The sequence below is a fragment of the Magnolia sinica genome, chromosome 6, assembly GCF_029962835.1.
Source record: "Magnolia sinica isolate HGM2019 chromosome 6, MsV1, whole genome shotgun sequence".
Lineage (NCBI taxonomy): Eukaryota > Viridiplantae > Streptophyta > Magnoliopsida > Magnoliales > Magnoliaceae > Magnolia > Magnolia sinica.
Genome location: NC_080578.1, coordinates 9,998,465 through 10,013,399, shown reverse-complemented (window position 1 = coordinate 10,013,399; position 14,935 = coordinate 9,998,465). Strand labels below are relative to the sequence as shown.

At 40.1% G+C, this 14,935-nt stretch overlaps 1 protein-coding gene across 10 annotated transcripts; it reads right to left on the bottom strand.

Moving 5' to 3' along the window:
• Positions 1 to 1,679: 1,679 nt before the first annotated feature.
• On the bottom strand, positions 1,680 to 13,044 carry LOC131248225 (2-oxoglutarate-Fe(II) type oxidoreductase hxnY). 10 transcript variants are annotated; one of them, XM_058248388.1, is made up of 12 exons: positions 12,893 to 13,044; positions 6,554 to 6,749; positions 5,802 to 5,920; positions 5,642 to 5,703; positions 5,274 to 5,386; positions 4,984 to 5,084; positions 4,580 to 4,638; positions 4,134 to 4,190; positions 3,495 to 3,540; positions 2,763 to 2,842; positions 2,505 to 2,622; positions 1,680 to 2,067 (listed from the first exon to the last, which is right to left on the bottom strand). In XM_058248388.1, exons 1-11 carry the CDS (start codon positions 12,968 to 12,970, stop codon positions 2,553 to 2,555), a joined length of 981 nt encoding a protein of 326 aa, XP_058104371.1. In that variant the 5' UTR covers positions 12,971 to 13,044; the 3' UTR covers positions 1,680 to 2,067; positions 2,505 to 2,552. The 10 variants fall into 10 exon arrangements, with proteins under 10 accessions (XP_058104371.1, XP_058104370.1, XP_058104367.1 ...); XM_058248387.1 differs by having other exon boundaries at positions 1,680 to 2,032; XM_058248384.1 differs by having other exon boundaries at positions 1,680 to 2,010.
• Positions 13,045 to 14,935: the final 1,891 nt, after the last annotated feature.

Below are 14,935 nucleotides of genomic sequence, written 5' to 3'. Positions count from 1 at the left end.
TCCAGGTTGAAAGTAGTGGACTTTTTTCTCAGTGGAATGTAGACATGGCTCAACCTCTTCTTCACCTTCTATTTGCACTTTGCAGGCCACAGATTCAAAGGTTGATAGTGTGTAATCAAGGATATTTTAGGGCATGGTCCAGCCAAAGTGGGACGAACAGATAGACGGTCTAGATCACTAAACCACGCACTGAGCAAACCGAAAACCGAAGTGCATCATACCTCTTCTGCACCTTCTATTTCCACTTTGCAGGCCACAGATTAAAAGGTTGATAGTGTGCTATCAAGGATATTTTAAAGCATGGTCCATCCATAGTGGGACGAACAGATTGACGGTCTAGATCACTAAACCACGCACTGAGAGAACTGAAAACCGAAGTACATCATACCATATCAAAACAAATCAATGGTCAGGAAATATTATCTTAAGGTCTTTCTCCCTGTTTAACAATCACCAACTAGCATTAAATCTAAGTAGTAAAGTTGCTTTCAATTACTAAAATAAGCAGTCTGGCCTAAGAAATAACCAAATGATAATCCCACTTGCAAATGCAAGTGGCTGGCCCATAGCTTACCGAGGGCGGTTGCAAGTGCACTGTGGCACTATGCAATGCTTGGGCCAATGGCAAGATGCCTTTTAGGCTTTCAGTTCTGTACAAATGGGGCCCACACTTCAGTGATCTAAAAGAAAATACAGCAACAGGTCACATTCAACCCAAAAGAAAAAAGAAGAAGCCAAACATACTATTACCTGGATCTTGACATCTGAGGGCTTTTCCGGTGCGTGGGTCATGCATGGTGAGATCATCAATCATGTTACAAGCTGAAAACTGTGAAAATTACTGCCTGTCTATCATATAATATCTACACTGAATGAGACATCTTGAGTTCTCTCCTTTTTTTTGGTCTTTTTTTTTTCTTCTTTTTCTTTTTCTTTTTTATAGGTAAGTATGAGCTCGAACACCGTCAATGTTGAAATGCACTGTCTACTACTCAGGTATGGGCTCAGATCCAGGGCATCTAGAGATTATTCAGTTTAATACTTGTGTGGTTAGTTTTTGGAGGGTAAGTCATGAAGTTATCGCACAAATATGGTATATATTATGATTTGGTGAAGGATCCGGTGTTAAATGCTAATATAAGAGTTGGTGCTCAAGCAATCAATCCGAAAACATATGAGATCTGCACCATGCATCAGTAAGTCCCACCGTGGATGAGTTGAATGCGAAAAATCACAACAATTGGATGATCCTGCCTCACATTTAAAGACTATTATATTGCCCATTGAATGTTCACCATTGCTTGAAGACTTTTTTTCTTAATCATCCAATCATAATCCTCAAAATTCGACAAATTAGTGGCTAGGATTACCTGTATGGTGTGCATTTGGCATAAGGCCCAATGGATGAATGATGTCATTCAACTGTGTGTCCCGCATGCAAGGAGATCAGGGCCTGATAAAATATTAGTGTTTGGAACCATATACTTTCTACATAATTTATGGATAAAATCAAACATCTTTCGAAAAATCACAACAATTGGATGATCCTGGCTCACATTTAAAGACTCTTATATTGCCCATTGAATGTTCACCATTGCTTGAACACTTTTTTTCTTAATCATCCAATCATAATCCTCAAAATTCGACAAATTAGTGGCTAGGATTACCTGTATGGTGTGCATTTGGCATAAGGCCCAATGGATGAATGATGTCATTCAACTGTGTGTCCCGCATGCAAGGAGATCAGGGCCTGATAAAATATTAGTGTTTGGAACCATATACTTTCTACATAATTTATGGATAAAATCAAACATCTTTCATTCTTCTTTTTCTTTTCAAATAAAAGAGCGGGGGGGGGGGAGGGGGAGGGGGGGCCGGCTCATAGTGGCATTAATGATTGAATTGCATACACCATCCACCCGTCTTGCAAGTGGCATGGCCCACCGTAGATTCACATCGGATGGCTGTGAATTGACCCACCTGCTCTCCATGCGTTGCATCCACTATCAGCTGAATCACCATAATCCAAGATCTACCAGTTACCAGAAAAGTGAGAAATTTCTTCATCTAAAAAACATAGAAAAGATATGCTGACATAAAATAGATTCTCTCTTAGTCATTTCACATTCACACAATGAGTACATGATGGATATATTTCACAACTGTTTTCCAAATGGTGGTGAACATCCACATCCAAACCATCAAAATCATGGGTCTCATGGTGATGAAGGAATATCATATTGATAGAAGAATCCTAATTAGCCTTTATCCCTTGAAGTTAGACAGATAACCGTTCTACTTTTCACCATCCAATTTGATAGCTAGAAATGTGGTTATTATGATCACACAATCAATGCAAGTTTCAGTCTATGTTCCATGCACATGGGCCCTTCTAGTTGAACAGTTATGTAAGCCATGTGTGCGGTCGATGAGTCACAATCATTTAAAAAGACAGAAGCAAACCCACATAGAAGTCTAGCCCCAGCACTAATTGAGATGAGTACCTGACCTGATCACACTGCCAATCAGTAATTGCCAATCCCCTACTTCTGTCATCCTTTTAGAGCATATGTAAGCCTTAAACGCTCTTGCAAATAGTCTCCACTGCGTATAGGAGGAAATCTGCAGGCATGAAAGAATTATTTCCCTTTCAATTACTTGCTGTGTTCCCCTAGAGAGAGGAGATACCAAAAATGCCAGCATTTGAAGGAAATATTGTTAAACAGCAGTGAGAAAAGGAGAGGAGTTTAACAAGGATATACTTTGGAGGGCATGCCTCGCTGCAGCAGCTTTCTAAGCATTCAACCATGCAATCTGAGTTTGGATCCAAGAAGAAGGCCACCTGATAAAGTGCAAACTCATATAGTCTGGGATTTGTATGCTACCAATGAATAATAGGCTTATCTTTTCTTTCTTTCCTCCTCCTTAGGTAACAGTTCTTGTAGTTGACTGGAAAGGGATGCGATCACTTACAGCCCAGGCATGCAAAGCTATGCAGCACGATATTTCCCGCTAATGTGTCATGTGTGGGACATCCAAACCGAGCAAAAGTTAGACAACACCATGAAGATCATTTGGTGGGAAAATCAGACTGGTCCACTCATCAGGCAAGCCATGCCGCCAAAACCAGTGGTAGCCAATGATTTGACTCAAAATACAGGTGTGATCCACCTGCTAACTGGGTCAGCCTGATTTTTGCATTATGTGATCTTCCTGCAAGGGCCCAACCTTTGCACAGCAGGAATGTCCTACGAGTGAATTGTGACACCTTCACAAAAAGATCGGAGATTGGGGCACATTCTACCTTAGCATGCAGATGCAGTAGGTTGTAGGTGCTTGTTTCTCTATTGCAAATGCAGATGATTTGAACTTTCATTGCAAGGAAATGTGTAGAATTTCCAACCAAGCACTTCTTTTCATGCCAGCAATAGAGGAATAGTCGCATTTAATTGAGCATAAAAAGTTAAACAGGGGAAAAAAGGGATGGAGAATACAGAATAGCGTTCTTGTCCAGTTGCTATGACTCTGTGCAATGTTGACCTGCCAATAAGAGCAAAACGGAACAAGAATAGGTCGAACCAACATTCCACATTTCAAAGAAAACAAACCAATCAAGGTAATTTAAATACTATATAGGGAGCAATACTATCAGAAGCCTCCTATGAAAGCCTCATTTGGATCAATCATCTGCCAAGCCCCATTATGGTTGGCCATTGCCCAAAAAGATTTTTGGTAAAAATAACCTAATAACATACAGGTGGCCTGAAAAGGGACAGTTAAGAAAAAATTTAGAACAATGGTCATCATTCAACAGGTGAAGTTCTCCAGTTGGATTTCTAGGATCCAAGTAGTCCAATCTGCAGGAGATCCAAATTCCAACAGATGGACAGTCCGTATCACGTTGACGTCATTTGAGTGGTCCCAGACAAGCACATCTAACGGGAGGTTCAATAGGAGGCTTACGATAGTACTGATCCTAGGACATCATATGAGGAAATAAGTCGTTTGCTTTCAATCCTCTCCATTCTATTTTTGCTACCATTACTAGATGACCTTGAAAAGAAAAGAAAAGAAAAAATCATCCAGAATAACAAACATGAGAGAGAACACTGCAATTCAGAATGAGAAATCACCTAAACAAGCAATTAGTCCACCTCTCCAACATATCCCCAATGTTAACAATGAAAGCCCTGCAGATGCAATGGTTTTATTAAAATACTCGCCTGAAATAAATGAGCCTATCATCCCATGAACACTGAACTCCTAGAATAGAATGAAAAACATGCACCCGTTCACATTTGAAAGAAAATGTAGAACAACAAAAGTATGAATGAAAGAAAAAATAAATGCACAACAATAATGAATAAAGCAGCAAAATGATTAAAATTGGAAATTCAAACATATTACCAAGATTCAATAGTTCTATGAAAGCTTCGGAGCTGCATCGCCATTTTAATGGGAAGAAAGGGGTTTGGTCGTTTTTCAAAGAAAATTCGATAATAATTTCAATTTTTTAAATAATGTTCCATGGAAAAACAGCTATCTCAGAGTTCTAGTCCTTGTATATGAACGCACTTACCCATTGGCATGAGGCACATCTTCCCATACTCGTGGTACCTTATCCTTTTCCCTACAGATCTGTAGAATACCAAAACCAAAATATCAGTAAAGTGGCATTCACATCAGAAAGGATAAAAGTCAAATTTAGGTTACATTTGTTTATTCTTGGTTACCAAGGCAGACAAGATGGCCACCATGTAATTGTGATTGACATGAGAATGGAACTTTCCATTCCTATCTCAATCATGATTTGGGGATGGAAAGGACAGAATCAGAAGAACTCATAAAGGGGGTTCCATTTTGCACACCACCCCAACCAAGCGAGTTAAGTACTCTACGGAAGTCCTACAAACACAACTTGGCAGCACAAAAATATGGACTGTCACTTATTTAAGGATCACAAAATATCTTTATTGAACATGCCTGAAGTCCTTGGACCCCATCAGTAGCTAGAAGTGTGATCATTCCATAATCTGAATGAGCAGATGCGCCATAAGTTCCAGTATCTGAAACAGCTAGTTCTCCTGAAAAGGAAATTCAGATGCAACCCTATCACCAACCTATTAGCATCTTCTTGTAAAAATGATTATACACAGACTTGAATGTAACACCCAACAACTGCCACAAAGACTACCAATTCTTTGACATTGCATAAGATTCAGCAATTCAGAAGACAGTTACTATATTTTTGTTGTCTGAATATGCTAGCAGACCTGGATAGTGTAGAAGACGGACCCATCCCATGGGTGCACCCACTTGCTCAAAGAAGCTTTCATCCAAGTTCAAAGCCAAAGCAATCAAAGAGAGTAACCTTTTCCCCACAGCCCTGTGGAAGAGAAAGAAATCCATTATTGCCATAATCTGCAATCCCCTTGAATTGTTATTTATTTTTATTTTTTTTTGAAAGATCCCTTGAATTGTTATTAGTATTACACAGAAACAAACAAAGAAAGAAAAACCATTTTTTTTCTCAAAAATCTATAAAGAGAGATCTCGAAAAGTAGCATAAATCATTGATCCCACTCTTTACAAGTTAAGCGCATCAATAGTCCAATACGCATCGAGAAATGTTGAAACTTACAGGATCTTCTCATGATATGATTCCATTGTAGCTCTCCAATGTGGCAAAACTCCTAGACTTTCCTAGACAGTAGCGTGAAAATTCTAGCTCAAGTAAACTGATGAAATGAATCTATATACACTAGTAACTTGAAATTAGTAAGTTATTCAGCCAAGCAAACCCATATTCGTGATAACCACGGATGATGATTTGGATAAGAGTAAACGATACCTTCAGAAGGCCACTGATTCAAGTTACCACCTTCCATGGGACCAATGTAGAAACTCTCTTTCAAATCCCCTGCATATCAATTAAACTTATGATTATTGAATTGGATTTCTTCCTTGTCCGATGTCTCTATTAGGTTTGACAAACACCTCGGAAGCTAAGAGCTACAACAGACCAACACAGATCAAGTTCTCAAAACAAGAAGGGAAAAAAGAAGAAGAATAAGGCGACATCGTTTCTTAAGTTTCAAATATGGGGTCCTTACTCTTGCTCGGGTGGTAGACTCTCAGGAGTTTCAACTCCCGGTCAAGGGTTCGAGTACCCATACCTGGTGAAATTCCACTAGTGTGAGTGTGTGGGGTGTGTGTGCGTGTGTTAAAAATAAAAAAAAATTTAAAAAAAAAAAAAAAAAAAAAGAGTTTCAAATATGAGTTTCAGAAATGAAATAGCAACAGTAATCGCAGTTACAGAATACGTGTTTCTCCCAGTTGAACAACCCCGCTAATCAACAACAGTAAAGCCATGTTGGGCTCATGGCCATTTCAGGAGCTGAGAAAAATGATCAGTAATTTTGGAATATTGTTAGTAGAATTTCCAAAACTTGCAACTGGGTCTCTTTTGACTGTATTGGAAAGAACTCACTCTTCGGCATCAACATGAGATCATTTCATGATTTTGGAATATGGTAGAATTACAAAAATGTACCTTTGGATTGTATTGAAGGATCAAGGGTCTCAGAATACAAGGCTGTATAGCCTCTGTGTTCCTTACTACGTGCAAGCCTCATCTTCTTTTGCAAAGGCATTGAGAAGAACTTCCTGCTCTCATCAAAAACTTGCTTAAGCATCTCATCCTCTATACCATGATTTACGAGGTAGAAGAAGCCATAGTCCAAACATGCCTGAAACAAAGAAAAAAAAAAGGGAAAGAAAGAATCCAGATATAAGGTGACCCTGCAACAGTTGATTTAATCAAAACCACTCTGATAGAAGACCAAAACCAAGTTAATGATAACAGGGGTAAAAAAAAAAAAGATTGGCAGTACACAAGAACTGTAGTCCTTGCACAACATTGGCAAAAGACATGACCCCCAACTGAAAAGTGGCGGGGACTGGTCTTCTGCGTGGACCATAATTTGCAATGTACTAATAAGCCAGGCCTCTATGTTAAAAGAGAAGATTTTGATTCTCCCAAGAAAGAATCACGATTCATGAGAAGAAGTTTCATATTGGCTACCAACTTGACACAACCCTCCTTTATCTGGGCTTGGAACTAGCAATGAGAATGCAAAACTCCCACTGGCAGAGTTAACAAAATCTCCCACGAAAAAATGTCCCAACCAACAAAATCCCATCATGAAGAAGTTACCATTATCAATACCTAAAGTTGTCTTTGGATACACAGTGTCGACTTGAATTATTATCATCAGTCCCATAAAGTGGCATTAACAAAGCCACATTTCCTTCCAGAGCATCCATATCGAGTGCATGAGCTCCAAATTTCCAATGCATTCCTTCCGAGTAGGGCACGAAAGGAATGAAACTGCAATATGAGGGTTACTTCCTTACTAGGAATACCAGCAAGGATCATCAATTTTGCCGCTTCATCTTGATAAAACCAAGACTGCATTTGGATGCACAAGATAATGCAATTGTGATGTAAACATATGTCCCAATTGCATGAAGGCCGGATTTTGATTCAGAGTCAATAAAAGATAACAAATCTTCAAAGTATTCATAGTTAGGAAGCATCCTCCAAATTGTAGTTGAGTTCCTTCATGTCCTACTTGAAAGTAATGTAGTTGCAAATTGGAGCTAATGCTACATGAGGAAATTAAAATTTGTTCACTACTGTTGGGATTTGTGCTGTGGAATCACACAGATATGGATCTAGGATAGCAATCCAAGAGCACCAAACAAACACAAGAGAACACAAAGATTTAACATGGAAAACCCTTTCAGAAAAAAAACCACAGCACAAAGCAACAGATCTTCACTATGAAAATAGAAATTACAAAGAGAAAAGACTTACCCGATTTGAACAACCTCGAATCTCACCCTTGCTACACCCTTTGATAACCCTAGAACCCTTTTAGAAACCATTGGAATACCTTTAGGAAACCTTAGCATGCATGAGAATGACCCTAGGGACTTCTATTTATAGATGGGGAAACCCCACTTACGCACCTCCCTAGAAACCGCCTCAAATTTACGTAGTCCACGCATAAACCATGCACCGTCTGCGTAACCCTCAACTAGTCGAGCCTGGGCTTCGACTGGTCGAGCCTGTCCCTCGATTGGTCGAGCATCCTAGAAATCCCAAATACCTCATTGCTGGACTTCGAGTCGAACTGTCTTCGACCAGTCGAAGTTTTTGACCTCTTCTCTTATCTCTGCATCATATCATAGCTCCGTCCTTCTTTTACGTCATCGTCAAGCCCAGAGAAGTTACATAGAACTTAAACTTCTCTTTAGGAACGACCTTGGTGAGCATGTCTGGCGGATCTGAATCCACATGCCCAACCACCTTTGCTCCTGTCTTCTCAAAAAAAATAAGACGTAGTCGTCTGTACCATCTCACCGCCACCCAATATTGTTTGTTGGGGTATTTGCTCACAACACCAATAGCCTATGAAATAACCGGTCTAATACAGACCATGGCATACACTGCCAACTGAATTCGAATAAGGCCCATGAGACATCCTGCTTTTCCTCATCTGTTTTGAGACATGTCCTAAGGAAAACTTGAAGTGAATCGCATAGGAAACGCTCACCGGCTTTGCCAGGTCCATCACATACCTACTCAAGGTATTCTACCTGTGATTACCAAAACCTGTTCCTCCTCCGGTTTCTATGAATATCACCACCAAAACCTTCTTCGCAGCTCCCCAATCCTTCATCCTGAATGTCCCACTTAAACGAGTTTTTAGTACATTGATTTCAGACAAATCATGATTGGCGATCTACATGTCATCAACATACAATACCTGACTCACCATGAAGGAATCAAATTTTATAACACTGCCTAGGCAACAGGTCGTGCAACGACCTCCTACAAACTTTTTCTCAACCCGTTTAACTTCGAACCGCTCCGATTGCTTCATGAAGAACCTCTCTTCCAATTTTTCATGTAGAAGCGCAGTCTCCTCATCCATATTTTCAACTCCAGATCGCATTGGGCAACCAGCGCCAATACAGATTTAAAAGACACCTGCTATACCGCCGGCACGAATATCTCTGAGAAGTCGATCCCTTCTCTCTAAGCATAACCCTCCGCTACCAGCCTCGCTTTGTATCCATGCTGTATCCTTTTGAAGATCCACCTGCATCCAACCGCTTCCCGGCCCACTGGAAGCTCCACCAGCTCCCATGTGTCGATCTGGTATTATGAGTCCATCACGTCGTCCATAGCCACATTTCACTTCTTAGCACTAGACTCACCTAGAGCCATCTGAATATAAGACGAATCCCCCTCACCTGTAACGAGAGCATATGCGATATTGGAGTCGTCCATGTACATCGCCGATATCCTGCTATTATGCTGTGTGGTTCTTCTCACAGGTGGCTGCTCCACCTGCTTCGTATCTCTGTCCTCGAGTCACATCCTTCTTGCATTGTCCGCTCATGTGGCGATGCCCAGCATGCCACACACGTGCGGAGGTGGAATCTGCTACAACCACTACACCACCTTTTGAAATGCTCCCGATCAACCTATAAAGATTATCGAGTCGTTGCGCTTTCATGACTACCCGTGTCCCTTTAGATACTTTAAGAGCATCATCAATACATGTGTACTTGCAACCCATTGTCTCAAGTTCACTAAGAAAAATCAGATTCTTCTTCGAATTAGGAACGTGCCTGACATCAATCAAGGTATGCTTCACCTCATCAAACATCTTGATGCAGACCATACCAACAACCACAACATTACAGGCAATGTCAATGCCCATAACACACATGTCCACCATCACACTCCTTATAGCTGGCAAACCAACTCTGATGAGGAGTTATGTGAAAGGATGCCCCTGTGTCTAGAATCCACTCGCCCCTACAATCATCATATGGCTGTCTAATCGTAGACAGACAAAACATCATCATCACATCCACTCGATCCATCTGACGTGGCAGCATTGACCTCCCTATATGAAGCCTCAGATTCTTCTCTCTTCGATTTAGGATTTGTACAATCCTTCTTCATGTGTCCTTCCATCCCACAGTTCCAGTACTTTAACTTACCTTTGCCCTTGCCCTTAGATTTGGATCTAGAACTTGAAGATCATGTACTTTGTTCAGAATTTTTGCCCCTTGTAAATAGTGCATCAGAAGATGTCCCCATATCGTCGTTAAGCTTTCTCATGGCCTTCCCTTGAAGGGCTGAGATAACAGTGTCGACACTTAGGGTTTTATTTGTGGTGTGCATTGTGTCCTTGAATAATTCATACGATGTCGGAAGAGAATTCAGCAACATACATGCTTGTTCCTCATCTTTTATCACTTCCTCCATATCCAGCAATTTGCAGACCAATTTATTAAAGTTGTTGATGCGAGCCTTCAGATCTCCACCCTCTGCCATCTTGAAGTTATACCACTGACGCTTCAAGTGTAGGCAATTTTCAGAAGATTTTTTTGCATAGACATCCTCTAACTTCGCCTATAACTTAACAGCAATTTTCCCCTTCATGACATTGTAGAGAACCTCATCCGTGAGACATAAACGAATCGGAGATAAGGCCTTCTTATGAAGAGTATTCTAATCATCATCAGTCATAGTAGGCTTTCGCTCCCTAAGAGCACCATCTTCGCCTTACTTAATTAAGGAACTGATCATTTTGATTTTCCATAACTCAAAGTTATTTTTTCCTGAGTACTTCTCAATATCATACCCAGTGCTTACCATTATTGCTTATCCCTCAGATTCAGATCTATGCCCCAACGATTGCTCTGATACCACTTGTTGGGATTTGTGCTGTGGAATCACATAAATATGAATCTAGGATGGCAATCCTAGATCACCAAGCAAACACAAGAGAACACAAAGATTTAACGTGGAAAACTCTTTTGGAAAAAAACCACGGCACAAAGTGACAGATCTTCACTATGAAAATAGAAATTACAAAGAGAAAAAACATACCCGATTCGAACAACCTCAAATCTCACCCTTTAATAACCCTAGAACCCTTTTAGAAACCCTTGGAATACCTTTAGGAAACCTTAGCATGCATGAGAATGGCCCTAGGGACTCCTATTTATAGATGGGGAAACCCCACTTACGCACCTCCCTAGAAACCGCCTCAAATTTACGCAATTCGCGCATATACCGCACGCCATCTGCGTAACCCTTGACTAGTCGAAGGGACCTCGGACAGCAAGATTTAAGACATCCGTTTTTAACAACAACTACCACTTATAAAGTTGATGACTGCAATTAAAGTCACCCTGGATGTTCACAATTCAATTAGTTTGAGAACCCAAATGCAGCGTTCCTGTCTATTAAAATGATTGTTCACAATACAATTCACCTGCTCATCCAAACACAACCTAAATGGTTTTAAAAAAAAAAAAAAAAAAACACACACACACACACACACACAAACACACACAGATTTCAGTAATTAGAAACTTTGTAGATTGCTTCCCAAGTAAATAAGATTCAGCTGAAGGATTGGGTTTTGGGAAGATATTACTACTTACAGGTAGAAAGCTATATATTCACAGCGAGTATATCTTAAATTGGGGAATTATTCTAAAATGTTATAATCATATAAAAAAACATGAGATCAAATATGTTATTTTGTTAAGCCCATCAAGATGAATATTTGAGATAATTATTAAGCTAAAACAATCATCAAGTGGGCTATAAAAGTGGGCCCACGAATTCAAAAAATCTATAATATGGAGTAATAATTCAATTTAAGCATTGAGAATAAACTTAAAAACATTAATAGAAAATTTAATAATTAAATTACTTGTATTCCAACTGTGCAATCTGATGTAATTTCCAAGGGCCAGCGCATCATCAATCCCACTCTATCATCAAAGTTTTTCTCATTGTCTACTGAGGAGTTTGATGCTCAGGATCTAAGAGATTCACAAACACTAATGTAGATCGTTAAATTACTTGCATTCTAACTATACAATCTAAGAGATTCACCAACACTGCGAGTACATCACAGGATCACCAACCATAGGCCACAGTGAGACCAACCAGATAAACGATCTACAGGATCACCAACCACAGGCCACAGTCCCTGACGGTTTCATGGGATGTTGCATCACATGGTCCGTTCGGATTAGAGGCTCATGACACGTGTGAAAAAGACGCAGGTGCGTTGTTTGGATGCCAGCGTGCCTTATAGAGTAACGTCAAACCACTCCCGTTTTCAAAGGAGAAAAAAAGGGTAGATGAAACCCTACCGTTTTAGGAGGAGAAGAGACGGAAGACAGTAACTGCAGCGAGAGATTGCAGAGACGGAGAGAGATTTGGTGGGTTGGTGCGTTTCTCCCTCTTCCCCTCTTTTTAAAAATCTGACCGTTGAGCCTGTAAGTGACTTACAGGGAAGTGACTTCCCACCCCCATCCCCCTGCAGTTTTTTGGTAGATTTGCCTGTAAGTGACTTACAGGTTGTAAGTTACTTACAGGTGACTTTTCTCCCCAAACACCACCTGTAAGTCACTTCCTGTGAGTACAATTCACCTGCTCATCCAAACACAACCTAAATGATTAAAAAAAAAAAAAAAAAAACACACACACACACACACAAACACACACAGATTTCAGTAATTAGAAACTTTGTAGATTGCTTCCCAAGTAAATAAGATTCAGCTGAAGGATTGGGTTTTGGGAAGATATTCCTACTCCCAATACTTATAAGAACTTGCCAATGGTCAGTTAATTCAGATAAATTGACGAAATTTGGGGGAAATCAACGAATTTGTACACACACACACACACACACACACATACAGTTCTTCAACTACAATCCGGAAAAATCAAATTACAAAAATAAATAAATCCAGGATTTGAAGTAGATCGAGAGCAGAAAACCTGACGGATCGATTCGGCGGTCGAGATTCGATCTGGAGAGGATAAGTCGATACAGGGAAGTTCTAAGGCTTGTGCCATCTCTCTATCTGACTCTCTCACTCTCTCTCTCTCATTTCCGTACTCGGATTTCCTACCGACGCTGCCAGTAGCTAGGTGGCTACTGGACGGTGCTCTGTGGGCGCGACCATGATGTATGTGTTTTATCCACGCCGTTCATCTATTTTTCCAGATCATTTTATCGCATGAACCAAAAATGATGAAGATACATATTTCATATGGACGACACCACAGGAATCATTGGTGATTGAATGCCCACTGTAAAAAAAACTTCCTGGGGCCACAAAAATTTTGATGAAGATGATATTTATGTTTTCTCTTCATCCTGGCCTGTGTGACCTAATCAAAGGGTTGGATGGCAATATAAAGTTTTTAACGGTTGGTGTTTTTTTATGAACATGATATTTGTGTTTTCTCCTGATTCAGGGCCGTGTGACCAAAAAAAAGGTTGGATGGCAAATAAACATCTCGTGGCCTCCAAGAACTTTTCAATGGTGGCCATTCAATCACCACTGTTTCCTGTGGTGTGGTCCTCATTAGATTTAGACTTAACTCATTTTTGGGCCATTGTCCTAAAATGATCAAATGAATGGGTGGAGTAGATAAAACACATACGTCATGGTGGGGCCCACGGAGCACCGTCCAGTGGCTACTGGCTACTTGTAGCGTCAGTATAGGCAATACGGGTCCGTGATTTTACCGTTGAGAAAAAAACTTCGATACTCTGGCAAGGGGTGATAGTTGATGCGTAGGCACTAATAAAAGTGCACACACAACATACATGGAACTTAAATCAAACAGTCCAAATATTGTATCCCAATTCATATATTAATCAAATTCTAAATTACACATATCTCACTTCCTAAGTAGCTGATTGATGGGCATTTAATTGATGGTTGTAATGAGAAATTTTCAAGCGATCCAAATAAATTTCCACTGATCTGATGTTAGTATTATTTAATTAATTTCTATTTTTTAGATTATCCTATCCATAGTTTTTACCACAATCTAAGTGCCTGCATATCTACGATCCCACTATCAGAGTATCAAATACACTCCCATTACAGTTCTAGTAGGGCTGTAAATGGGCCTAGGTTGGGCCACGTAAAATTGAAATTTTCAATAGGCCAAGCCCAAACAGCTCCCCCAGGCCAGGCCAATCAGCGGCTTGGGACCAGTTCAATGAGTCAAAGCCAACTACTGGTTCTGGGCAAGCGAGGTCCAGCCACTAGAATGGTCTATTATCCCGATCAAACCCTTCCATATGTGTAGATGGAGATATTCTTTTGAAATGAAATATTTAAATAAATATAAGATGTTGATCTGTTAAATCAAACAAAAGGAGATTTTTTCCAACATTGCTCTGTTAATCAGTTGGACCATCGCAATTAACTCAGCGATGGTGAACAAAAAAAATTAAGTTGGGTCAGCCCAACCTGATACTACCTGCCTGAAAATTGATAAAATCCCCATTGGGGGTTGACTAACTAGAGGTCAAAATCACATATTCATAGGATATGACACATGTACATATAAGTTGGCTGGGCTATAATTATTTGAACCGAAGCCCAACCTGAAAAGCCGGTTCAACAGCTGTGCCCATCAGATGACACTCATTTGGAACAAATGGAAGGTCTGGATCATTTGTCTCCAAGCCTGAACATGTGGCCTGGCATTGGATGTAACAAGTAGGGCTATACACGAACCGAGTTAGCTTGGTTAGCGTGCTCGACTTGACCAAAAAAGCTTAATTATTTTTTGAGCTTGAAAAAATTTCAAACTAAGTTCGAGCTTGCCCAAGCTTGACCTGACTTGAATCGAACCCAACTCGAATCAAACCCGGATCAAACTAGTTCGATGACTCCGTTACTTTAATATTAATGTTGTTCACCAAGTATTTGATGAAATGACTCAACAAAGTGTGGTTGGTGGTGAAGAAGGAATGTATACGAAATAAACACTTTTTTTATTATTATTGATTTTTAT

What these genes read in the sequence shown, in the direction of transcription:
- LOC131248225 (XM_058248388.1), bottom strand. Translation starts at nt 12,970, where the DNA reads ATGGCACAAGCCTTAGAACTTCCCTGTATCGACTTATCCTCTCCAGAT. An exon ending in TGGACTAATTGCTTGTTTAG is followed by an intron (nt 3,541 to 4,133) that starts GTGATTTCTCAT and finishes TCTTATTGGCAG; the next exon opens with GTCAACATTGCACAGAGTCA. An exon ending in CTGGACAAGAACGCTATTCT is followed by an intron (nt 2,843 to 3,494) that starts GTATTCTCCATC and finishes GCACTTTATCAG; the next exon opens with GTGGCCTTCTTCTTGGATCC.